The following is a 27,860-nucleotide window of genomic DNA, read 5'->3' as shown; positions in this document are numbered from 1 at the left end:
CTCCAACTTAAACATAAAGGACACTTTATTACTTAAACTACAGGAAAATAGGGAAAGACCATAAGGAAAAAAGAAGAAAAGAATTGAAAACCTTACAAAACCACTTTCCTCCTCCCCACTCCCTGACTTTCTCAATCCAATACATTCTCTCAAAAACACCAACTGCCCAGCCCGGCACGACACTTTAGTATACTCAAACTTCAGTTCATGAAGAGGAAAGGAGTCCTTCTTGTTCCATAGGCTTCTCCTGGAAACACACTGAAACCTCGGATGCTTCCTTGTCACTTCGGCACCGCCCGGAAAAAGAAGTCCTTTTGCCGCTTGTGACATCTTCCTTCCATGCCCAGTGCTCTCACCACTGAGACATGGCCAGAGCTGCTTTTAGGGTTGTCTTTCAAGGATGCCTTGTCTCACTCCAAAAAGGCACAGTCTCTGCTTTTGGGACATCTGTCCCCCCCATATTTTTCCAACCCCCTGGGGCCGGGGGGTCCTCACGAATGAACCCTCCTGGTTTTGAGGCACTGCCTCCCCCTAAATGCAGTCTGTGTCACAGGAACAACTGAGTCCATGGCTACAAGAAAAAGTCCAGCCAAAAGGCCACTCCAAATCATCTCTCCCCATCCAATCATCTCCACATTCTTCGGGCCAGGTCCTTGTCTCATCTCATCTCCTATCTCCCTTCTTATTCAGCTTCGAGGAGGATTAGCATTTTTGCAAGGCCCCAATCATGCAAGAAAGGGTTAAAAGTTTTCAGTCTCTGTCGGTCCCGGAGCGACTCCCACGCACGCTGCCCACACGCTGCCGCTCCGGCCGGGCAGTCTTCCTCCCCCCTTCTCCTCCTGGCTGGCTGCTCTCCTGGGGGGGGGGGGGGGGGGGGGGGCTGGCTGCCCGATGTCTCTTGGGGCTCCTCCACCCTTCCATCCTTGAAAGCCCCTCAACCCCCACCTCTGTCCAGGCCCCGGGCCTACCGCATGGCTGCCCCTCCCCCGCCCAGCAGCAAGGCTGGACAGGGGAGGGTGATCTGACCTCCTCGCCGCGATGTCCAAAAAGAGGGAGTGCCAAGGGCAGTGCCCTGCTTTTAACCCCTGTGTATTCTCGGAGGTGTGTCCAAACCCCACTGGCTACACCGGGTGCCAGTCTCAAACCCAAAACCTTCATTGGTTTGACCACAGCTTCCCAGAATTCCCACTCCTTCCTGGTCAAACCACCACAAGCACACAGCCCAAGCCGAGGTGCTGGTGGCTTTCAGTGCCCGGTGACTCCAGACAGAGGTGGTGATGAGGTGGTTGGTCTGTGGGACAGGCCAGGTGAGCTGTTCCTGTCTGCTCACGGTTTGCAGCAGCAATGTTTCTTTTCAAACCAAGATTTGAAAAAAAGGGTGTTTAATCAAGAGCATTTCTGAACAGGAAATGCTTTTAGTGTCTGTTCTGTGGAGTGCTATGGGTGGGCATCAAGATTGGCCAAAGAGATAGTGAAAAAGAGAAGCAGGAGGAATTTAATAGTGTCTTTGAAGAAGAGATGGAAATTAAGGGTTCAACATTAAAAACATTATTAGACTTATAGATTCGTACTCTTTGTCCCAGTGTTCTTTGAAGTTAATGAGTGATTCCTGCATAAACTATTTATGATATTTATAAAATGTCTCATCAGTATTTGTTTTATTTCTGGATCTTCATATATTCATGCTAGCAGTAATGGTACTAGAATGTTTGAAAATGAGTTAACTGCAAAACTTCACATTGTTAGAGTCATACACCTATTCTTCATTGCAATATATCTTGAAAAATTGAAATCAGATGAAATACATTTTACAAGTCTGAAAAAGTGAGATAAGAGGTCCCTGATGCACCATCAGTTGGTGGAGGAGTCTTTCAGAAGTTCTTATGAATGCTAATAAGTTACAGCTAAGGATCTCTGGGGTGAGTTGAAATTGCTGCTTATTATATGTTTTGGGAGGAATCTAATCTACTCAGCACTGTGCAGTTCTCTCTTTCAGGGAATAATACACTGGATTTTGGAACATGTATATATTTTTCTATACTAGATTGTTGTAAATGCAAAAGATTTACTGAATTGATTAAATAATAGCTGTCTTGAGAAAAAATTATGCATTAACATTTTTCTTTAAAAAATAAAAAAGGGCTTTGAAGGACATTCTTAGCTTGTATGGCATCTCCCACAAAAATCCTTTATGATTTGTTGCATGCATCTCTTTTGTCCAAGCATGCTATCACGTGGTGACTGAGAACTGGAACATTAATTTTGAGAACATAGGTTGCCGTCAAAATGCTGTAAAAACCAAATCCAATGTAGACTAAAAGCATTAAAGCATTTCCTTTTTTTTAATGCTCACATTTTGGAAGTTTTACACTGATTGTACACCATCTGCTTCTTCATGAGTCAGTTAATTTACCCTGGTGCTAAATGAATATACCTGTTTACTAAGGCAGCAGCTCTGCCCTTCAGGTGTATCCAAGGTACACCTGTGGCTGGCAGACTTGCAGTCAGGCAGGTCTAATTTCAGACAGTTTCCAGTCTGCTTGGAAAACTGGTATATATCCACCTGTGTGGCTGTACAGATAGCAGAACATATTTAATAGTCCAGTTAACAGCTAGGACACAAAACAAACAGAGCTGCTCTTTAATGAATTTGGAGATTGAGTAATAATTCATTGAATCGCAGAATATGCTGAGTTGGAAGGGACTGACCAGGATCATCCAACTCGTGGCCCTGCACAAGGCACCCAAAGAATCCCACCCTGTGCCTGAAAGCATTGTCCCAACACTTCTTGAACTTTGTCAGCCTTGGTGCTGTGACCACTGCCCTGGGGAGCCTGTTCTGTGCCCAACACCTTCTGGATAATACATATTTTCCTAATATCTGACCTAAGCCTCCCCTGACAGCTTCATACCATTTTCCTTTTCATACCAATACAAAACTGCATATTATTTGATTATTGTATGTTTATGACTTAGTTTTAAGAAGTGTTTATCTGGAGGTTTTGGGCATAATGAAGAAGGTGGAGCTGGCACTGCTGACTCTGTGCATGCAACCTATTTCCTTTCTTTCTCCTAACAACATTAAAAAATGAAATTATGTTTTCAGGTCATTATAATGGCTGTTAGGATATTGTCTCTGTTGAAAAAATATCATCTTCTTATCAGCTTTCATGGTAAAATGTTGGTAAAATTGATCTTCTGCCTCAGTGTGCCCAGAGCTGAAGCAGTAATGATGGGAGCTTCTTCAGAAAAAGAGTAAAACAAACAGCTGGGCATTAGTATTTTGCTTCCATTTTCCCATAGGTAATATGATAGAAAATTTGTATATAATTGTAAAAATGATGCTTGTAAGTAGCTTGAATCGACTTGCTTTTAGACTTTGTGCTTTATTTAGCACTTCCACGTGCTGCTTAAGCAGCTGCTTAAAACACAGCTTCTATGAGATATTGCTACATTTGCTTTTTAGCTTATTGTCGGCTTATAAAATCAAAGGAAGACATTTATAAGCAAAATTGCTATTTCTCAGATAAGCCCTTGCACATAATAAGGTAGAAAGTTTAACATTTAATATGAATTAATATTTTTATCTGAACAGAAAGTAAGTCCTCCGGCACAGCCTTTAAATTATAATGTTTATTTTCATCCCAGCAAACAGAAACTGATGTAGACTTGTCAGTTGACATTGCTTGGCGTGTCATCTGGTGTTCTCCAAGATGACTAGCCTTTTAGATCAATACAATATAATTAGCTGCTTTAAACTATAATTATCAAGAATTTAAAAAATATTTCCTTAAATAAAATTGGTCACTGTACAAACTCACTTGAAAATAGGTGCTCTAGCATCTTTGTGATGAGATGAGGAGTACTGATGCCATTCAAATGCCAACACCTCTAAGGCAGCTTGCTTGAATTCTACTAAGCTTTTTGATGTTTGGCTTAAAAAGGAAAATTAATGCTTGGCTTCTGATGCACAAAATATCTGCTGCTTTTTAATAAATGTGGGAGCCATATGGTTCTATGTCAGGAAGGATAATATTTTTCAATCCAAAATGCTATCCTGCCTTTCAAATGCAACAAAGTATTTTCTATTCTAACCTGAGCAGTTATTCTAACCCTGAGCAGTTATTTGGTCTTCTGTTGTTCTTTGATTATTTAACGAGTTTCCCTGCAAGACCTTAACATGCATTAAGGAGTAGTCACCACCAATATTTGTGCAGTTATATTGAACAGGCAAAATGAAACAGTATAAAAACAGTATGTGAAATAAAAATAATAGAGAGAGATATTTTGAAACAAGTTGGTCTTTTCTAACTTTTGTCTGAAAATAAGATTTTAGATTAGGAGGCAAATTGTAGCTGGGGTTTTGAGATGTGGTTATTGTTGTTACAGGCCTCTAAAACATGCACACATTTCTGTCTAAAGAAAGCAGTTTACTGCATCTTGAAATTGTTTTCACTTAAGCAAAAAATTAAATAGGACAATTTTATTTCATAATAGGAGATGTGTGAATTGAATTCACTGAAAGCCACGTAATCAAGTTACTCTAGCTTTAACAAGTGGCCATGTCTCAGCTGAGCATCTGTGTGAGCTCCCAGTCCAGGGCATATTGCAGTGATTTGACTTAACCCTCTTTCACTCTGGACCTCATTAAATCTCCGTGCCCTGCCCATGCTGTGGGGATGTGCAGAGCCCCTGTCCGTGTATGTGGCTGCTGTGCTCCTTTGTGCAAGGCGGCCTCGCTGGGGGAGTTGCTGATGACTGCTCCAGTGAGTGGGGTTCTCAATTTTAAGTGTGTAATTTGCCTGGAAGGGCCCTATTGTCTGCAGATTTGAGCATTGTGCTCAACAGAACATTTCCCTGGGGTTTTGGGCACAAGAGCTAACCTTGCAGAAAATGGCCTTTTGGTTAGCAATAGCAGCAGCAGCAAAGTGTGAACTGCAAGAAAAGCGTAGTGAAGTGTTAATTTCAATGATTTATTTTAAAAGATGGCCTTTCAGCATTCAGCTGAAATCCAAAACATTCTGAAGAATACTGCTGGCCTATATAAGAAAGAATATCTTTATAAGTATGGTAAAATAAATATCCTGTCCTTTGTGATCAAGTTGCATGTACCTTCATCTCACATATAAGTAGATGTAAAAATCAGACTAGTTACTATTTTCATACATTGTATTATGTTTTAAGCTAGCATTTAAACAAGTTTAGAGTAATCTTTATTGAATTAGTAAATTATTAAAAATTAATTTCTATTAACTTCTATTTCTAGCAAGTAATAATGGGAAATTATTTTTCTAGTGTGTCATCTAGTGTGTCTAGAGGTTCATCTACTCAAATTTGTAATATTTGCTGAAATACCTTTTGTTTGTTTCTCTAATTTTAAGATTCCTTTTTCTTCAAATATGACTTCTGTGACCAATTTGCAATCAAGATCAATGCATTTATTTTAAGTTGATCACATGGTTTTTTGCATGATGAGATCTTGGACATACTGCTTAACCTGATGCATGGAATATGGATACCAGTGCATAACTGGTACATTGTCTCACCAGTGTGAGACACGTTTTAATAATGCCTGTAAAATGCATTGAGATCTTCAGCTGGTAATGTAACATGCTGTAATGGGTATTTAAAAGTAGGGTAGTCACTAATAGGGCCTTTCAGTTGAACCAGTCCCTAGAGATATATCCTGGCCAACCTCGTCATCCCATCTTCTGCAGCTCCCCTTAGTGCAGTCCCAGCTGTGCCACTTGTATTCCACCACACTTAACTGCATTTACCAAGCGAGGAATCAGAGCTTCTAGTGGTCTACATTTGGGCCCAAAATAGTTCTGTGCCAGCTTGGCAACTTGGCTGAAATGCTGACAAATAAAGATACACTGGGAAATTGTGATACAGGAAATCTTTTAGAAGGATAGTCATGTCACCCTTTGCTGGGATTTTACCATTACTGTGAAAGCAGAGTCCTTGAAGCTGGGGGAGAAGGTCACAATAAGCTACTGCCACAGCTCCTTAATAAACTGAATGCAAGTGGCCTTGTAAGAGGAAGTGCACTCCTGCTAGCTGACTCTTTCATAATTCTGTCATGGGGTTTGGTCCAGGTAAGTTATTAAGTTGGACAATTGTTTAAGTAACAGTGAAATTCAGAAATTGACATTTGTTATGGAGGAAATGTGGTGGAACATGGGACTTTGCTATGCTGAGTGAATTAAACTATTTTGCTCAGTTCATAAATATATTTTTACTACCAGTCCTGCAAAATTGAGCTCCAGCTTGAAAGGCAGGCTGTGTGCTGTTTGTTCTCAAAGTTTTGGTAATAATTTTCTGACACCCAAATTTTGCTTTCTCTTACACCAGTATAACACTATCATTGTCAATCTGCCTCTGGTAGAGCTGTAGGATTGTTACCGAGGATGTAACTTGAACAGCAGCACTCTTACCTTTTAGTGGTTGTACTTGAGATGAGTGTGTTTGATTGCAGGAGCCCAGGCTGTTTTTATTGTTGGTAGCAAAGGAAGAAAGCAGATCCATCTAAAACTGACTGTGGCTATGAATGCAACTTGGAGAAGACAATGAATGTGATGAGGTGGTTTTCAGTCACCTCCCAGGAAAAATTCTTTAAATTACTGTTTCACATGAGCTTGTAAAAAATATTTGAAACAATTCTTGAACTGATTCTCATTAGAATCTATGTATACTTTCAAAAGCAGTATCTGATCAAGGCTTCTGTGAATAAAGCACAGTAAACATGCTGATCTATATAGAATTTGGGAGAGTTGTGCCACCTATAAATAGTGCTATTTGTGGACAAAATAGCAATTTTGCTATTGCAGCTGTATTTTTGTATCCCCAGATGCTGTGTTGCCTAGCAGCATCGTTAGAGAGTGATCTCAGATGTTCTGTACGGTGCTGATGGCACTGATGTACTGCATCAAAGATTGCAAATGGCATTGATTACCTGTTCCTCACTTCTCATTTTCTTATGTATGATAATCATCCTGAGGCAAACTAGGAAAGGATTCCTGACCCATTTTTCCTATTCTGTAGCACAGTATTGGTGTCAGGGTGGTCCTGAGGGGATTGGTAGGCCTTAATGACCCTGAGTATCAGTGTCATGGAGAGGGGGGGGTAAATGTTTGTCCATTTGTAAATCAAAAGCAGGCCTCTACTACTTTAACATGTCAAGGTAAATTGGCAGAATTGAGTGCATCATGAGAATGAATATCTGGTCATGCTTTTTCATTTGTTAGGTCTCTAGAATGAGTTGGACATGGCCTGTATGAACAAGAGAAGGATTGAGCTTGCTTAGATTTGATAGATGGAGAACTATTTGAGATTGTGATATACAGTGCTATTAGAGGGAAATCAGTTCATATAGTTAAAGTAAATATCCAACTTCATGCTTAGATCCAAGAAGGCACTCTGAAGCATGGTGGGTGATTAGTACAGACCTCTGTTTTCATAGTAATTTTCATGGTATTGAATGTTAGCTATATCACATGACATGGACGTGAAATAGTCTTTGGATAAAATTTGGACAGCAAACATTTTAGGAGGAAGAACTAGAATTCATTCCTTTTTTTTTCCTAGTGGGTACTGTAATAAAAAAAGAGTTCTCTCCCTTTCCTAGCTTCCTTTTTTCAAGTATTCTTATGTCTGCAAAGTTCAATGGCCATTAAAAAGAGGTTGAGCATATTGACCACTCTTGTTTAGCTTGCTGGATAATATGTTCTTTTGTGGGGGAGAGATGTCTTCAAACAGAAAATTCCTCTGGACTCTTTTACACTTTAGGTTATTTCTAAGTGTTTCCATCATCTGTGGATGAACTATCAGATATACTTAGGTAGCTTCTCTCCTGGACCAGTAAGGTTTATAAAGGATGCTCAATAAAGGATGCTCATTCTGCTCTGAAACAGCAGTGTTTTCTTTAGAAGCTGAAATCTGATCTGGAAGCATCACAGCTTGGCTATGTTACTGCATGACAAGAACTGAAGATATGGTACAGGCACACCAAGTACTGCTGCTTTGATCCTGAAGGACTGATATGATCTGTTTTTCTTCCATTTAACAATATCTCAGTTTCCCATTTTCCAAATAATGAATAGCTGACTGCACTCTACATGGGGAATGGGGTGGAGAATCTACATCACCTTATTCTGGGGCCCTTTTTAGTTTTCCTACCATCTTGACTTACCAATGCCCTTGGTGCAAGGGCTGCTTGCTGTGCAGGAGAGCTGTAGGCACTTAGTGTCTTTGAGAACTTCACTGCTTTGCAAAATGTTGAAGTTGGCTACTGACCCCAAAAGCTTTTGGTGTGGGAAAGTGTTGAGAGAGAAAAAGAGAACAGATGGAAACTGATAGACATCCCACTGCTGTCTCATTTCCTTGGGAAGCCAGGCTAAAAATAAGTTGAAAACTTGAGGACTGATATTTTGTTGTGAGTGCCCAAACCTGCCTTGGCAGTAATTCTCACTCATCCAAGAAACCTTTAGGTGAACTCAAAGACCTACTCTTCCGTGAACTGGAACTAAAAGGATAATCTACTGTTTCAACCAAAGGTGGATGTCTTTGGAATGCATGTATTCACTGTGTAGAATACAGAGATACATTTGAGCCAAATGGAAAAGGCGTTGGTGTGTGTCAGAGCATGTGGGGTGCATAGCAAGAGTTAGTGAATGATTTCTAGTGAAGTGTTTTGCCTTTTGCTAACATTATATGCAATATGATAACCTTCTTGGTGGTCTGTTAGCTTCAGTCTTCCCTGTTTTGACTGTCCACTGTGGACCAGCTCACTGAGCTCAAACTGCTGTGTTTAGAAGGAAGGTATTGCTCAGAAATGGGGCTTGTGGGGGAAGCAAATCAGTTTGTCTAGTCTAGAAAGCATACACTCAATTAGTGTTTGAGTACTGGTAATCTGAATGGCATGATATGATCTTCTGAAAGTATCTGGACATAATGATGACACCTGCCCTCTTTTAGTTTAACTTTATTTCTTTTTTTTCATTCTTAACTTTCTTGATGTGAGTGAAACAGGAGCACCCATACCTTGTGCTCCTAGACATATGTGTGTGGAACTGCCAGGGAGGAAGGAGCTGTAGTGTATTTTACCATGCTTCCTGCCAAGGAAATTGTCCAGGCATTTCCCAGACTATCAAATGTGTGTGCAAAAAGCTTGAAAATGCCTCCTCTGCAATTCATGACTACTCACATCACATTATGATTTATTTGGCTTGAGAATTGTTTCCGTTATATTACTGTAAATAACTCAACCCTGAATTGTGCAACTAAAAATGCTTTGATGCCATTATGTTTTAACTGGCTTTAGAAAATCAGCAAGGTTGAACTGAACAAAATTACCTTTTGGTATAAACTGCTGTAATATTTTTCCCCAGACCTGAGATGAAAGGAGCTGTAAATATGGTTCTGAAATTATTCTCCCATCTAGAAGTTAAAAATAGAACTTAAAACTCACTGTAGTTCAGTTGCCGTTATGGGAATTGGGGAAAGAATTAATTGAAGTGCTATGACCTGAGTTAAGCAGGCTGTTATATTTAGATGGTCAGACAAGCTTCTTTTAGCCATAAAACCTAGAGATCTCAGAACATTATATGTAACTTCTATAAAGTGAAAATAAATACCCACGTTTGTATGTTTCTAGTATTTACAAATTAGGTGAGATAATTAGAATTCACAGGAAAATGTGTGGTATTCTAGAGAGAATAATGATTTTTTCAGTGGTTTGCCTAAAGGCTTTTGATACCAAAATAGTAACAAGATTCAAAGTACAAAGAAGGTTGATTTAATATTTCTTTAGGGAACTGTCCTGAAGAATATGTAACAATCTGCTTCAGACAAGGAAATGTGAACCCAAAGACATTTTCTAAATACCACATTCTTCCAAGCATTCACATATAATTGCATGACTGCCAATGACAATTGCATTCAATTGTTAAAGAAAAATTCTGGCTGCATCTTTGAACAGATGGGTAAAAATGGGGTATGTATTGAGGCCAGAATAAATTGGCTTGCTTTGAAGAGGTCATCAGATTACAATAATCTTCACTAGCCAAAACAGACCATTAGGCATTTGGAACTATACCCAATACATGTGTTTTTGGTTTTTTTTTTTTTTAATCTGATCCTTTAGAACATTCAGCTAACTTGTAGAGGCTGTACTCAAGCCAGTGGTGTCTATGTAGGACATAAGATTTTCCTGTTTGAAGGCAGGATTTAGGGATCATAGACAACTAACAGCTGAAGGAATGAAGCATTTTAAAAAGTGAAATCTAAAAATGAAGAACAAAGAATTCAAGTCTTCCACATGATTTTGTGTGGAATTTGTAGAATTAGTCATGCTTTACACTTCCATATGCAAAATGTAAGTAATGCTTAGCAGCTGTTCTGAAAGAGAATTCACTTTAAGCTCTGTTGCATTAAACTTTTGTTTATTCCTGTTCATTAAAAATACTTTGTTTTATTTTTTTTCTCATGACTAAATGTTGTGCTATCTCTAGTCTGTAATGCAAGAAGCTGAATTTCATCTTTGAAGCTCCTTAGAAGTTTAGGCTGTAAATGGATTTTGCAATTTAAAGTGGAAAATCTAAGAAAAACATTCTATGTCATACACTGCATCTAGTGTTGTTCTTTTAAAAGTTAAGGATATTTGTTTAAAAAAAACCCATCAATTTTTGCTTAAATTCTTTCTATATTTTCTAAAGAAAAGGGGAATCATAGAATGGCTTTGTGCCTGCAGCACTCCATTTTGGTACTACAGACTTTTTGTAGTCTGCCTACATGGAGGATAGTGAAATCAAGGTTTGACAGTTTATGGAAGGATCTTTGGTGGTTTTTATGCATAAATTCTGCGTGCAGTATATACACTGTACCAAACCCACATTTTTGTGTCAGTGCACATTTATTCTCAAACAAAACAATTAAATGGAAGGGCTGTGGTGCAGGACTCTAATCAGAGTGCTTAAACAAGGCAGTACAAGCACAAGTACAGGAGCAGGGGCTCCTGTGTATTTTCACATGAACACTGACTTTATCCCATACGTCATGGACTGTGTGTGTGCGCCCCATTTTATCTTTCCTGTTGTCCTTCTTTTATTTTTCAGATAAATCTGTTAGGAGTATGTGTGATAGTGAAGTTGTTGTGCTCTGGCGTTTTTTAATATCTACCAACCACAATTTTTTGCCTTCCATGTAATTGCAGGTGCTAGCCAGAGATTCATGAATCTTCCTGTTCCTTGTCCAGTGTTCTTATTTCCATGTTTAGTTCACCTTTACCTGCCATATCAGCTTATAGAGACATCAGATCAGACATTCAATCATACTTGTATTGCAAATACACAAAGTGCTGTCAAGTGGTATAAGTATATTCTTGCAAACTTCATAGAAAACAAAACAGAAGGAACTCTCCATCTTTTACCAATGTAAGGAATCTGGCTGCTTTTTAGCTCTGAAAGTAACTTTTATGAATTCATTTAAATGAATTTCTTCACAAAATTTTATTTTCATGTTCCTTGTCATTAAAGAAATTAAATATATATTTTAACTTTTCAAAAAGTAGCAGGCAAAAGCATTTATTTTTAAAACATAAAAAATGTAGGTTTGAGCTCTGGAAGTAGATCTGTTTCACCATCCTGTCTTACTTTTTTAAATCAATATAATGAGATTTGTCTCCAAATTGTATTTTAATTTGTATTTACATGGCTTGCAATCAGAGAGGTGTGTATTAAACATGAGCAATTTTGTTCTTAGTTGCCAGTTTATTTCAAATCAGTTTTATTTGTTCATCTAGCTGCAGAGCATTAACAGTATCAGCTTATTTTGTCATATAATAAGAATATTTTCTTTTGTTTTTTAAAAAGGTTTTTTGAATGATTCAGTTACCAAGTGCATTGTGGCTCTGCGCCTGACTGTGGTGGTGAAAGTGAGTACCTGCACACCTGTGGGGAGCCATCCAGACAACTTCCCATGCTCAGGCAAAGGGAAATGCATCACCAGGCCAGATGAGGTAAGATCAGCTCACCAAGACATTCCTGTCATGTGGCAATTCTGTGATAATTGAAACACAGCGCAAATTGCCCTTGGTGTTTATACCTTGCAGCTGGGGAACAGGCACTGGCATCTCACAGGTGTTACTAAATAACAATATTTATCTGCTACACCTGAAAATCAAGCGCTTGAAGTAAGAAAATAACAGAAACAAGATGCAGAGATTCATATCCTGCCCTGGTAATAAAAACAATGGTTCAAATCAGGTGTAAGGGAATTGGTTCTGCATCTTAGAGTCACTGCAGAAGGAAGTTTCCCTAAAGGAGGACCATGGTGTGGGCACTTGGGATCTCCAGTCTCCAGACCAATGTGCTCAGATTTAGGAAGTTCTCAACTTTGTCATAGGTTTTAGGTCAGCTTTAATCTAGTGCTTCTCTCTCCACCTCTTAGTAACTGCTTACTCAGAGTAGACTCACCAGTGCAATGAAATTACCAGACCATAATTATAAGAAGCAGAATGGAGTAATTTGATAGTGGTTGCAAGGTTTCCTGTACAGCTTTGTCCTTTACATAATACTGCAGTAGGGATTACAGTGGCAATTCCACTGGACCCTGGGGATTTTGTGTGATATAGCAGCATAAGAAAATAAGAACCAAATCTGTCAAATTTGCAGTCTATTCTGCTTTTACAGAACCAGACTGGGCTTTTGTGATTTAGATACTGTATACTCTGTTACCTTCTATACATATTATTTCTTATTTCATGGATTAAAAGTCATTTACAGCACAAATATGCACAGTTAATCTTTGGTTTTATATTATTCATTTGGGAGATAAAAGCAGTAGTAACTGTTGAGTAAATATTAACAGCTGTGAGCCTGCTGTGAGCACAAAAAAATTGGCATATTGAGTGAATTCACTTGTAGTTCATCTGCTACCATTTTCTGATTTAAATTCTCAATAAGCGTATTTGATAGAAAATGGTGTTTTGAATTGTAACAACAATAATTAAATTGCCACAGTAATCTATACATACGTGGCAGTACTAACATCTGGAATAATTATCTGTTTTATTTCTCAAAAATGAATTTGTAAAATGCTTGAGGTAATGTGTGAACATAATTATTGCAAGATGAATTTAGAAATAAATGCTGCTTTACTATACCAGCTGGCTGGTATCCAAATAAATTATTCATTCAGATACAGTGTCGTATTTCATAGTCCAGTTTAGTTTTTTCCTTTACTGTATTTATCATTTTTATTTTATAAAGTCAGTATTTTGAATTTGACTTACATAAATAATATGTTCAAGTTTATTATGCATAACAGCATATCAGAATATTGTCTTTTTCCATTATTTGTCAACTTGAGTGTTATATCTTTTGATACATTGCCTCATTTAATATATTTTCATGTTGTTTGTCCAATATGACTCTAATTTCTTCCTCTTGTTGCATGCAATGTTACAAAATAAGAATAAATTGTTTCCTATATCTATGCAGAAGAATTAATGCATTTCTGTATTAAGGGAAAAGTATATATGGCCTCTAATAATTATCCATGTGTTATTAACCTTTTAAGATGTAGCAAATAAAGAAATTTTTCTTTAAAAAAAGATCGATTGGCTTCACAGCAAGAATGAGAAGCAATTATTTAACTCAAAACAAAGATAAACCAGTATCTGTATGTTCCTGGCTGTAATCTTGACATTGGAAGCTTTCTATGTTAAAAGCAGAACAGTGAGTGATGAGAGCCTGCCTTGTGCACATGCAGGCTGCTGCTTTCCCTGGCAAGTGAATAGAAAAAATTAGGATTGTTTTTATCTTATCACTACTCTTTCTCTGAACCTAATAACCAGAAAATTTCTAAATATAAAAAATTTATAAAAATTATGTAAATATATTTATATGACCATTAAAGATATATAAATATCTTCAAATAAAATTTTAACTTCAGAAATGCAATTGCTTCTATTTTTGCTGTCATTAACTGCTCCTGAGTTTTCTAGAACTTGAATAAATGAGGAATGCTCCCAGTGTTCCTCTCAAATGCCATCAAACCTGTGCCAGGTGCCTGCTGGGCTGGGGTAGCTTGCTAGAACATCAAATACAGTGACCAAAAGGAAGTTAATTTATATCCAGCCTCCTACTCCAGGGGAATTAAAATGCCGTGTTGTCTTTTTGCCTGTCCTGTGTTTCTAAATCCATGAGCTTTCCTTGCTCTTTTGGCTATTAGGTGCATCAGAGAACTTCAGATAGGACCCTGATTCATGCCCAGCATAAAATAAAAATAGAAGGGCATATTTCATTAAGTAGAATGTTTTTGCCATAGTTTAACTGAAATTATGTGAGATGTGCTTTAAAATGTCTTGATGATTTCCCTAATGATGGAGCAAGTGGCTGCCAAAATTGCATGCTTGACATGACAACCATGGTCTGTTTCCCACAAGGCACTTCTTTTTGCAGGACATAAACTTTAATTTTCTTTAAATTTAAAATGCGCCCTTTGTGATTTGCTGTTTGTTTTTATCCATAATTCATTCTGGTTTTGCACAATCTGGTCTTGCAGGATGCAAAGCAACTTCTTAGAAGAAAGCATAAAAGGCCCAATGCCATGAGCAAGCTCAGAGCTCTGCTGGCTGTAGTCATTGCTTCCAGTGCCAAGAAGATTAATGGTTGTCTTTGAGCTTTTATGTACTTCATAGTTTTATTTCAAATCTAGTAGTGTGTAAAAGAATGTAGGAACACATATGCTTATTGGGAAATTTAAATGAAGTTAACAATCTGCAGTGATATAAGCACAGGGGGTTACTGTTATGTATAGAGTGCATTTAACTATAAACAAATGAATTCTGATCTAACCTGGGCGTCTTGGCCAGTTTTTACTCATTCCTTGCTGATCTATAACCTGACTTCTACTCAGCTAGATGCTTTTTATAGAGCGTGGTTATGAAAAGCAAAGTTCTAATGCAAAGTTTTCTTTTCAATTATTGTTGCTTTTGAATGGAAGATAAAATTCATCACCTTGAGTGAAGTTCTGTGCAGTGAGGTGATGCTGAGCTCAAGTGATGCCTCTTCCTTCCTTTGTATGAACTTTGTGCCTGTTTTGTGGCAACTTCTCCACTTCCACTTCTCCACAAGGGAAACAGGAATGTGTCAGAAGTACACTTAAGAAGGGCTTCTGGCACTCCTGATAAATAACATAGTCATGGATTTGAGTTTTGAAGATATATCCTATTTATTCTTGTGTAACTCTGCCAGTGTGATAGTTGTAAAGAAGAGTGGCATCTGGAGTTTACTGAGTGAAGTTTTTTATTTAGGTGAAGATAATTATTTTCTACTTAAGTCACAGCTGATTATTCATATGAAGTAAAACCAGAAGCGCCCATCTCTTTGTTTCCAGTTCCATGTGTGTTCTGCACTTTGCATTCCAGTGTTTGTGCATGGGACAGCTGCGTTCCAGCACTGAAGGTCTGGCTTTGGGAGAGCTGAGAGTGAGTGATGTTGCCATCTAGTGTTTGCAGAACAAAGATTCAGATCTCATCTAAATGCGTGCCACAGAGGAGAGAGCTTTCCTTGCTGCTTTTCTTGGAGACTTCCTTGACAATCTTAGTCACCTAAAGAGTTTCTAAATCTGATTTGAATCATCTTATTACCAACAAAAATGTGCCATATCATGCCTCCTGTAGGTACTTTAAGCCTTTAAGAGGTGTAGTGGTCTTGATTTTTATTAAACAGCAAAGTTTGGAAAAGGTAATGAATGCACTCAGAAGAAGACATATTTTAACAGAATTTAAAGGGAGTGTTACTGCTGAAGTACCACTCTGGGAGCTTGTCATGTAGAGAGTGCATATCTGTAACAGGATTTTGTTGCAGTAAATCTGCACATTATTGATTCTGACAGTTATTTCAGCCTATAAATCTAATTTCTGGAATGGAAGAAAAAATGTATAATGATTTAGATATTATGGATCTGATCCCAGACTCCTTGTCTAGATTAAATGACCCAACATCATTAAAAATTTAAGCTGAAGAATTGGTGCAGGTTTAGTATTTCAAGGAGTAACTTTGTTCAGTTGATGTATTTATAGCAACTACTGCTGTTATGACCAGGAAAACCAAACCATCTTTGTTCAGAAGTGTATAAAATGAAAGCATAATCTTTGAAAATTTATTGTGAAGTACATATCCTCTTTGTTTTTAGGCAACATTTTTTTGTGAGTGTGAAGATGCATATAAGGGTTCCCTGTGTGAAGAATTTGATGCCTGTCAGAGCCAACCTTGCCAGAACAATGCAACCTGCACGGATGTAGCACAGAAACACGACAGGAACAATTTCACCTGCAGCTGCCTGCCTGGTAGGTTTTGAATTCTTGAATAATGCAGCTTTGCTTGACATTTGGTGCATCTCTTTTTGCAGAGCAGTGAACTGTGAAACTTCTGATACCAGAACAGACAGAAACTGCAACAACAACATAAGGGCAGTGGAAGGTTCTTCACTGGTGAAAAATGCCACAGAAAGCACATGTCTGAACCTTAGCCCTGTGAGGGAATTAATCATAACTAGTGGAACTTTACCTACTAAAAACACAGGAGGAGAATTTAGTTTACATCAGTTTTTTTTTTTCTCCCAGAAGTGTTCTGTGACCACCACATAAGCTTAGGTTTAGCTTTCTGGGTTTTTTAAACAATTCTTCTTTTTTTTTTTTTTTTTTTTTTTTTAATATCAGATGTCTAATGTCATTCAAATGGCTCAATCATTTTTAAGTTCAGTAGTTTGTGTTTTGCCCATAATTATTGTATCCACCAAAATGTGTGTCCACACACTAAAAACAGTCTGGAAAACTAACTGTTGTTCATTTAACTTTGAATTTCTAAAAAAAACTATTCATTCCATATGAAAAATATTAAAGAAAATTGAAAATAAGGGTTTAATTATCCTATGTGTCTCCCTATGCAAGTTTCAGAAACATTTATATGTGAACATGATCATGTTTCCCAAATTCTGGGAGAAGGAAATGTTATGAAGTTAAATGTCAGCACAAAATGTAGAGTTGTAATGATTCTTAGTGTGTATCTCACAAAAAACTGCTTTCCCCCCCTTTCTCTGGGGACTGTTTAGTGCCTCTGTATTTCTAGTCCCTGCAACATACTTGGGATGCTTTTCCTAAATCATATTCACTTTCAGATGGACAAAACATGCCCTATAGGTGGTAATAAGATCGGACATATTTTCTTTATAAATGTTTGCATTAAAAATAATTATTTCATAAAGCCATAGGTGTTCCCCCCCCAAATTGTTTAATTTTTGGTGGGGAGGGATTTCTACTTTATTTTCCTTTTTCTCCCCTGCATCAGCTAAATCCTGTGCATGTATGTCCTCTAGCTCACCTTGGGGGTCTTTCTCTTCTACATCTGTTCATAGCAGTGATATTCATTGCTTACTAGCCTTTAACACCAGCCATTTGGTTAAATATGCTCATTATGGAAGATTATTAATAATTTTTGTAGGGTTCCTTTTAAAAAAATAAGATGTGCCTGGATGTAGCATGTGTTTTTTTTTCTCAGTCATGCATCCAAGATATTTTCTTGGAAGTAATTAAAAATTCGAAAAGGGGAATGTGTGGTATTTGTTATGAAATTTAGGTATGGAGTGTAGAATAATTTAGATTGTATTTTAAGTTTGTTCATTTTTTGGGGATGTGTTACAGACATCAGACATATGGAACAAAGCAAACTTATGGTCAAATAGTACAGTACACACAATCTGTAGCTTGTGAACTTATAGAAGCATATTTGGAAGAGTTTGCAACTGTGCTGAGCAGTTCTTCACAGCTCCCACTTAAAATAAACACTCTTCTTGAAGCCCAGAAGTAGGAGCAAATGACAGACATTCAGCATATGCACAAATAATTCACAGTGTTAAGTTCTGTTTAAAGCCTTGCTAGAGATTATTGACTTGGGATTCTATTTGCATTGGAAAGCCAAATCAAAATGACTGTATTTTTTTGTTCTATGAGTACCAGTGAGGACCCAATATCTATTGCCAATTCACTAGTGATGTCAGAATATTGCTGTTGGTAAAATACAACAGATGAAGTCTCTAGAATTCTGCTGGTTTTGTATGCTTCTCTCATGAAGTATACATTTTAATTAGAAATCTCATTTTGTAAGGAATGAGAGACTGTCCTAGATTCTATTGCTTCTATTGGTTAATTTGATTCAAGAAAAATAATGGTACTACTTGGCTGGCTGAGCAGTATGTTTAGTGGTAAACCCTTGTTTTTGCTTCATCTTCTGAATATTGCGAGCCTTTTTGTAGGTTACACTGGAGAGCTGTGCCAGTCAGAGATTGATCATTGCAGCCAGCAGCCGTGCCAGAATGGGGGGACCTGCTCATCCCACCTCAATGGATTCAGCTGTCAGTGCCCTGAAGGTAACCAGCAAACTCCTCTCTAGTACCTCGTAGAAAGTGCTGTTTTTACTCTAAATTTTCAATTATATTGACATGTAGAAATGTATATTTTTTTTTAATTGTGCCTTAGCTTGTAATTGTAGGCAGAAAAGAAAATGAGATGAGAAATTTTGGATAATCAGCAGCAGGATATGAACTCTTGTAGGAGTTTAGTGTTTCAGTGTATATGTGGTGCAGAAATGTTCTTTATTTCTACAATAGAAATCAGGCTCCAGCACTGATGAGAATGGTGAATTTGAGGAGACTCAGGATGTGATCTGATTTTCATGTTGTCCACTAAATGTGTGAGAAAAAGATGTCTCCCTTGTAGTATTTGCACTTTTCCGCACATGGGTCAGTTGACTAAAATGTGTGTAAAAGTAATAACTAAAGGAATTATTTCAATCCCCAAAAGTTTTAATTAATTCTCCTTTCCATTTGGACGTATTCCTTTCTTGACATGAAAGCTTCTCACTGATTCTCACTGGTAAATCTTGTAAATGTGAAACAAGGACACCCCAATGCCAGAGTGTGCTTTCATAACACTGTGCTGACTGCAATGACAGATCCCTAAATTGCGCATGAAAAAATTATCATGAGTGGAAGTTTTCAATTATGAAGCCTCCTATTAGTTATTTATAATTAAGATTGGAACTTTGAGCTAATTATACTTCTGTCCTTCCTTGATCTGTGGATGTTGGTTTTGTTCTACCAGTACTTTAACGCTTGCTGTAAGGGTGTAAATCTTTGATAGCTGCTCTGGTAATATCTACGTGCTTAATAATGAAGATTATTTGTAGTTTCTTCAGGCTGATTCCTTGCTTTTCTAGAGTGCTATGCTTTAACACTTAACTGCTGTGTTGAAACTGACATATTGACAGCCATACAGATCCTGCATGTGGAAAATTCTTGGAAATTGTTTCCCTTAAAAATAGTAGTGAAATTCAGGAGAAAAAGTATTAGATATTAGACTTGGTCTGTAATTAACTTGCAATTTCCCAAAGAAATCTTTTAGGAAGATTCAAGAATCTGAAAGGAATGTTCAAGAATCTTTAAGAAAGCAGTGCAGGCCATGATCTTTCCAATAATGTTGGGAAGAGCAGCCACTGGGATTTTTGGTTGTTTTGTGTCTGCCATAGGTGTTTCTGTGTGTGGCTCATTAATTCTCTCCTGCTGCCCTGTTAATGAATATGCTGATCCTGGCCCAGCCTCACTCCTGGTGCCCTCAGGCCAGAGTCACTGCTGGGCTCAGGGCCCTGCAGGGCTGCAGTGCCAGGCACTGTTGCTTCTTCATTGTGTTCTGGAAGGTCTGATGTCAATGAGCTGAAGAATTCAGATATCTTGTGAAAGGAAAGAAAGTTGATTTAACGAAATGTATTGTCTAAGTTTACTAATGACTGTCCCTTGATCATTCTTACATCTTTTGAGGTGTTATCCTTTCACAGAGGCATAATTTGGGAGCTTTTGTTTGGGCTTTAATCTCTGATGAGATTCAGTGATTTTTGTACATACAACAGAGTAGTTAATTGAAAATTGCAGATGCAGTAACTTGCAAATTTCCTGCCAACCTCAAATTTTCTAATTTAAGTGAGGTTTCTTGCTCTGCTGCTATTCTGCTCTGCTTAATGGCAATCGCTTGTTGAGAAAAGGCTTTTCTTTCTGTCACAGTGGGGAAAGGTAACCAAGGAGCTTATGTTTGTGTAGAAACTACAGTCTGCAGATAGAATACATCTTGGAAAAGGATAACAAAATGCAGCAACTATCACACAAGGAAAAGAAAAAGATGGCAGATGAAGGAATCAGATGGAAACAATGAAGAATGATCTTGAGATTGTGCATTTCTTTTACAAACGAGATCTCTAGTTCATGAAAAAGCGCATGATAACTGACAGAAAGCTAAACCTGAGGCCTTGAAAAAGCAGCCTACCTCAGATGTGAACAGTTCTTGATGACTCTTTAGACAATTTTACTGTCTTAAGAGTCCTTTAGTGAAGAAAATTTCATTATGCTTACAGATTCCATTTTCTGTAGGATGCACTGTACGTTTTAATATCCAAAATACATCAGAAAATAAACTCTTATATGACGTTGTGGAATCACCTGTAAAGAGAAAATTGGATTTTATACTTGAATTTGTAGTGAAGAAGCTTAAGCAATACTGAAGACCAAAGAATTTGTTTAAAATTTTGACACTGTTGCTTTCAAAATAATGTTTGGATCTTGTACTTGCTTACAGTTGGATAGGGATATTTGATTGTTTTATTAATTTTATGTTAATAAACATACATTTAGTAAATATTAATTTCAAATGATCAGGCAAAGGACCTTCTAGACATTCTAAAACCCTACATGTAGTAAGCATGAAAATGAATATTTGAAATTTATATTCAGAATCATTCCATCCTTATCACTCTTAAATATCTCCTCTTGTTTTCTTCCACTTATTTTAGAGTATAACACACTATTGTATTGACAGTAACATTAATAGATGTTATTTAAACTGCTTGGGGTACTGCTCATCTGTTTACAAATTTGGTTATTCCATTTTCTTTAAGCTTCTGAGAAGTTATGTGTATTTCCAAAATACCCTGAAGTGGAACTAAATATACAAATAATAATTGGAAACAGAAAATACCCCTAATTGGTAGAACTAAATGTCATTGCATTAAATTAATAAACACATATTATTAAATAAATCAATGTAGGTTTTAGAGATGCTGAAGCTAGTGATCCTTATTTATGTAGTTATCAAATTCACAGAAATCTTTGTTGAAAGTTAAATAAAAAACCAGCTGTATGGAAATTAACTGATTGTGTGGTGAGGAAATGTGTTCCTTCCAGACAAAATTTTATAAAATTAGATAGAATGAAAGACTTGGTACTTGAAGGTACTTCACCCTTTGTGAATTTTGCTCATACAATAATACTAAAACGATTTAGTAGTGGGCTGTGGTTTAATACAAAGCCAGACAATAATGAGCAAAGTGCAGATCAGTTACAATAAAGAAATAAACTTCTGTTGCAAGATATTTCTGAAGTTCTGTTCCATGCAAATTTGATGTTCTGATGATAAGTATAGATTAACTGCCTTCAGTGTTACAGGAAAACATTAATCTTTGATAAAAATAACTTGCATTCAGCTGGCCAACTCCATCAAACTGGCCTGGATTCTTGGTCTCTTCCTGCATGCTTTATGTGGAGGTCACCAGCTTGGACAAATGGAGCAGAAATATTTTAATTTGGCTTAATATATTTTTGAAAAATGGCAGCAATAATGGATGTCAGTCACCCTCTAGAATAAAAGAAGACAGAGCAAAAACAATGCTGTGGTAAAGAGTTTAACATAGATTACTTGAAATTCACACTTTAGCATTGATTTTTAGTTTTGAGAGTTTCATTTGGGTAGCTGCAGGTAACTGCTGCTGGCAACACACTGAGCAAAAGTGTCCTGAAATATGTGCAGGCATTTCTGAAAATACTGGAAAGCAATAAATTTATGAATGCTCTTATAATGGCTTATAATGGCTTTTGTTTTAGAAAATGGTTTGACAGCTATAGAAGATGCTAAGTTGTGATTCATACGTGTTGATTTGCAATAGCAGCCAGAAAATGCACATTGTCACCATGAATCTTAATTGACTGGGAGAACAGAAATTATTTTCTGGGAGTTATAATAGTTTGAGTTTCAAGGTTTTCACTATTTTCTCTGCTTCATTGTTCATGTAAAAGCCATTGTCTCTTCTAGGACATCTTGCAGATGTCATTCTAACTTCTTTAGGTTTACATAGAATAAACCCATTTACAATCTTGATCACAGGAAACTGGGTCACACAGCTGTTGCATATAGATTTCCCAAGGTTACTGGTGATCAGAATGCAGAATTTTTCATATTACCATAAGAGAGTTTAATTTACCTGAAGAACATTTTGTCGTTAATTAAAAATTTTTATGGCTGTTTAGTTTCTGGTACTTTCCACTAATCTAATGTTTTTACCTGGCACCTTCCCAAATTGCTCCTATTTTTAATAGACTTCTCCTTAATGCTTGAATGGGTTTAGCCTCTATTCATCTTCATCAAGAACGACTTAGCTAGAGTGAATTTCAATCAAAATCTTACAGTGTTTTAATGGTTTCTTGATCCTTCTGATTAGTAACTTTTTTTCTCTCTACAGAATTCTGATGAAATACCATTTATTTCTATTTCCTTACAAGACAAATTTCTATAGGGAAAATAATAAATTGCTTGTATTTCTTTTAGTGCTTATCCCTGCATTTCAAAGTTAAAAGTTTTGTAGTCCTGAGCCCTTGCAATTCACAGACCTAATTTTTCACATACTTGTAATTATTGGAATTGGGTCTAATGTAACATTCAGACAAGGTAGTTGTTCTACAAGCTGTATGAAAGGCAGTTCTGTGATGTCTTCAGAAAATGTTTGACTTCCTTGACTTGCACATGACTCTTTTGCTTTCAGTAGCCAAATAATTAAAATCCCACTGTGGTGAGAAATTTGGATTTATTCAGAACCTTTCTGTCTCTGAAATCTGATCTAGTTTCTGTCACTGCATTGGAGGTCTGTAGCAATTTATAAAGCACATCTCTATAAATTTATAAAATATATCTCTGTTGTACTTCCTGACAAGTAGCCAAATTACTATCCATGTAAGCACAGGCATTGTACTGTGGGTTTTACCAGTATAAATATTTTCCATTATTGTCTTTCCCCTTTACCTTCTGTGTTATTCCTTGGTAGATTTTGTATTCACTTCTTTCAAATTACCACTACACTTTGCATTTCATGTCCCTTTTATGCCGGCAATGACCTTCAGGCAGGGTTGGGTCCATGTTAGCTGGTTGAAGATCAGTTCAGGGGATATTTTTCTGCAGATAAACAATTATGGTTTTTTTCCTTCTGGAATTTGGTTGTTTTCAGTCAATACACCTCTGAATTTGATTTATATAGTTGTTACTTTGCTTTCAACAATTGAACTAGTATGGTTTTAAGTGTACATTCAGAAATGCCAGAATAATGGATTTCCATATTTTCTGCTTTGAGTATTTTCAGATATTTGACTCATGCTTGAGATTTGAACTTCCAGAATCACCTAAATGCATTTCACAGTGCAGTCAAAGATAGCACAAGGGCAACATGTTTTGGTGTATTTTAAACCTGCATATGTTCTTGAAGTGCTTTGTCACTTGAAACATTAGCCATCTGCCAGTAACCTCCTCTTTGGAGGGAAGATTACTGCAAAGGTTGTATTAGTGTCATTGTGTGACCTCAGATCTCCTTAAACCTTGTTAATCTGGTTTCAGAGTTACTTGAGAGATTTCACTGGACTCACTGGCTGATCTCCTCCTGGTAATAGTTAAAAGTCCTTGCAGATTCTTTTAAATCTGATCAAGATTTTATTACAACAGTACAGGCTTTGTTAATTTGCTAGTGAACCATTGCTGGAATTACATCCTTGCTCTTGGGGTTTCTGTTCTTTGCGGTTTCTGATGGTTTAGTTATATTTTAGGCTCTCTCTGTTCAGCATTGCTGAGCAGGTGGTCCTGACAAAGCCCATGAAGCAATTGAAGCCACAGGACAGCAACATGGGGAGGAAAGAAGGCTTTTGCCTGTTCTTCATCTGTGCCCTGCCAGACCTGATTTTCTCTCCTGGTCTGTTGCAGAGTTTGTATGACAAAACTTAAAAGTCCAATCTGTAGGTTATTTCTTTTCTTTCCATCTTTCTAGCTACCTTTTTTTTTGTAAATTATTTGTAAATGGTCTGTACAAAAGGACCAAATACTTATTAAAAGATATATAATTGAATGGAAAGGACAGATGGTTCTGTTATTTGGAAGAGTTCTAGAATTTGAATATGCTTTTCTCACTTTAGGATACAGTAACCATGCATTGTGTTACTACATCCGTGATGTATGTGTATGTATAGATACAAGATGCAGTTACTGTAACTTATTAAAACATATTTCTTCCCTACATCTGATTAAAAGTTCCCTTGCTAGAATATCCTTTTCCTTATGTCTGTTTTTGGTATGGTGTTGCTTTAATAAACCATTGTCTCTCCTGCTAATGAGAAGTTTGTTCTTCTAAAAGATATTTCAATTATTGAAACTCAATGAATGCATGTTATGTTGTTACATTTTACATACACGTTAACAGAGGAAAAATAGGTCAGTTTGGGCTTTTTTTTCTTAGGCTAGCCAGCTCCTGATCTTTAGAAAATCTCCTCTACTTTTCAAGCCAGATTCACTCAGAAAGCAGATAAGCACTGTTGGTTTCAGAAAATATTTTTGCAATTCCCTGCCTAAATAATTTATAGTATGATATTAGCTGAAGCATCTCTTTTCAGAGAATGCTAATAGGCAAAAATTAGAGTTTATTGTGTAAGAAGTCTTTATTTTTTATAATATTCATAGAATTAAAAAAGAAAGGAATCTAGATCTCTCTGTGGCTTACTTTTGACTTGCTTTAGTTCTTAAAATTGTATGCATATCAGGATGCTTACTTACCAAACCCATTTATTTATTTTAGGGTTTTTAGGAACCACTTGTGAGGACAAAATTGACCCTTGTGCATCATCTCCGTGCCAGAACAATGGAACCTGCTATGCAGACAGACTTGCCTTCTCCTGCAGCTGTAGTCCTGGGTTTACAGGACCCACGTGTGCTCAGCTGATCGATTTCTGTGCTCTGAACCCGTGCGCACACGGCATTTGTCGCAGCGTTGGAACCAGCTACAGATGCCTCTGTATCCCTGGTTTGTACCAAGTTACATCCTCTGGAAATCTTCTAATATTTTTATATGTAGGTTCCATATATAGCTTAAAATGACTTCCTTTTCTTCTCAGTCTATAAAACAGATTGAGCAGATGTTCTGTCTGTTTAGAGCAGTGATAGGAATCTACACATTGCACTTGGAAAACCAAAAATTGCAGAGTGAGCACTGAAATACCCACTGAGATCCATATGGCTTGAGTGAACTCTACAGCTGTATTACAAAACTGAAGTCTGCAGGATAAATCTTTCCAAGGCAAGGCATCAGCACTGTTGGAATTACAAAATTTGGTAGAAAGAATGGAAAATTTGACACAGATCATTTGGGAAAAACAGACAAGGCAGCTGAACAGAAGTAGAGAAGGAAAAATATTGGCTATTCCAAAGGGTTGAGTTCTGCTGTGCATGTTTACACAAATTGTCTCTCTAGAGGAGATCCAGCAGGGCTGCTCAGGTGAGTCCAGTGAGGAGACTCAGCTGGGAACTGTTTGGCAGCACAGCCTGACATTCATGGGGTCTCTGTAGCAACTGGTTTAGCACCAGATTTTTTTCATCCTTGTACCAACATAACAGGATATTGGGGTGCTTATAGCCCCCTTTCTTCATGTTAGCAATGCTAATTAGAGGTGAAGTAGCAGTTAAAATGTCTGATAACCAGAGCTACACATCCCCTGCTGCTTGAGCACTTACAGAGTGAGCATCAATCTTTCTTTTCACTTGAATAATTTTGGCATCTTTTTTTTTTTAGTCTGTTCCTATGAAGCTATGAACTTGAAAACTGAAGAAATTAAGGATAAAACTAATTTCCAGTCTACAAGGGATAAACTAAGGAGTGACATTTGATAGTTAGTAGCTCTGCTGTGACATTTACATTGTTCTACACTCCTTTCAGAGGAATACCTTCTCTCTGCTGCTTTTCCTTGTTTTCTGAGAAACCAGTCATGATTCTTCATCTCTTCCATCTCAGTTTTCAGGATGTGCATGTATCCCACCAATCTATTTATGGATATTTATGAATATGGGGATTTTGTAATGAAATTAACTTATTCAGCATTTTTAGGTGGTGTCAGAATTTATCTGCTGTTTAGAGACATGAAAGGGACCATCAGAAATATTTTGGGAGGAACTCACAAATTACCAGAAGCTATGGACATTTGTTGTTGGAGCTGACAGATTTATAGTTAAATTACATACTCTTTTATAAAGGAGAAAAGTATGAAAGTGAAATGCTGACAATACCACAGTAATGTTATAATGCATTTGTTGACAGCACTTGTCATTCATAGTAGGAAAAACTAGACATTTTTCTTTCCAAGAAATCCTGGAAAGTTTTACTCTTCTTCAGCATGTTTTTTGCCTGTGGTTCAAACAAAGAAAAGCTAGTCAAATATTCTCAGTCAAATAAAAGCTTTTTTCAGAACTTTGTTACCTAAACCTGATTAGAATTCCATAGTTTGGCTTTTTCAAAATTATTCTGTCTCTCTCAGGACTTAAAAGTAATCTTAGAACTTTCATGTTATGAAAACATATTTTTATTTGAACAATACTTATGCTTTTAAAAGTTACAGATAAGGAGTCTTAGAGGTGGCATCCAGGACCGTATATGGCATTTATTTAGCTAAACTCTTTTGTGTTGCTCCATGTATTAAAAAAAAAAGATTTTTTTTTTCCAAACATTTTGTAGGGTGCTGTAAACTTCACTTTTAAAAATAACATTACTTGCTTCACATAGAGGTGAAACTAGAGGCAAAATTAAGTGAGCTCATCATTAATCTGTCAATAGTTTGAAAACTTGGGTAATTTATTTCAGAAGGTCATTTAAGAACTGCACCTAAGTGGCAGCAAGATAGGGGTAGACAGAATATTTCCTGCTTTTATACCTTTTATGCTTTTCATTATTATGAACATACCATTATGGTCTTTTATTAACTCAGAGCAGCAGAATTTTAATCAATTATTTTCACGTATTTTTCCCATAACTTAAAAGGATAGTAGACAATTGGCAGTCAAGTTCAGTGTAGATCATCATGTAGGAGGCTCTGTGACTTACACTTGCCCTTGGTTTGGGTAATTATTGAGTGTAAGGCAGGTAAGAGCAATTAGACTTGAGGATTCCTATGTTGCAATTGCTAAAAAAACCCAAACTAAAATAATGACTACAAATCATAACCTAATACATTTTTGGTATGTCTATCAAAAAGCAGTTTGATAGAGGGGGTGAGTAATGTTGTTTTGTCTCTGGGATGTTAAAAAGGTGGATTGTATTTACAGTTTTGCCTGAAGAGACCTTGACAGTATCTGTTACGTTACTTGTAAAGTGAAGGAATAAAATTTGGGTACAGTTTAGAAGCATTATCAAGGGTTAATAGAAAGATATTACCAGGAAAGAAATGGTCTCTGCCTTGTGACCTTGAGGCTTTCTGACTTGCAGACTCTCAACATCTGTGCCTGCTCCTAGATCATTGGCTTCTTTGTACAGGAGGCTTTCAGATATACCCCTGAATTCCTACCTGTAATTTTTTGTTTTTAGGTATTTTAATGGAAAGGCTGTTAAATGACATTTTAGAATTGTCTTCTGTATTGATTATCTGACATGTCTGAAAAACAGTTTTATGAAGTTTGGAATCTG

At 37.0% G+C, this 27,860-nt stretch overlaps 1 protein-coding gene across 1 annotated transcript in view; it reads left to right on the top strand.

Moving 5' to 3' along the window:
* The window catches only part of DNER (delta/notch like EGF repeat containing), a 108,349-nt gene that overhangs the window by 61,925 nt on the left and 18,564 nt on the right, over positions 1–27,860 (top strand). Inside the window, exons 5-8 of the mRNA XM_074547094.1 lie at positions 11,871–12,016; positions 16,201–16,354; positions 18,319–18,432; positions 24,990–25,214. Coding sequence (XP_074403195.1) covers positions 11,871–12,016; positions 16,201–16,354; positions 18,319–18,432; positions 24,990–25,214 — 639 coding nt within the window. The remainder of the gene's footprint in view (positions 1–11,870; positions 12,017–16,200; positions 16,355–18,318; positions 18,433–24,989; positions 25,215–27,860) is intronic.

This window comes from Zonotrichia albicollis, chromosome 9 (assembly GCF_047830755.1).
Source record: "Zonotrichia albicollis isolate bZonAlb1 chromosome 9, bZonAlb1.hap1, whole genome shotgun sequence".
NCBI lineage: Eukaryota > Metazoa > Chordata > Aves > Passeriformes > Passerellidae > Zonotrichia > Zonotrichia albicollis.
This window is presented reverse-complemented; position numbering and strand designations above follow the sequence as displayed.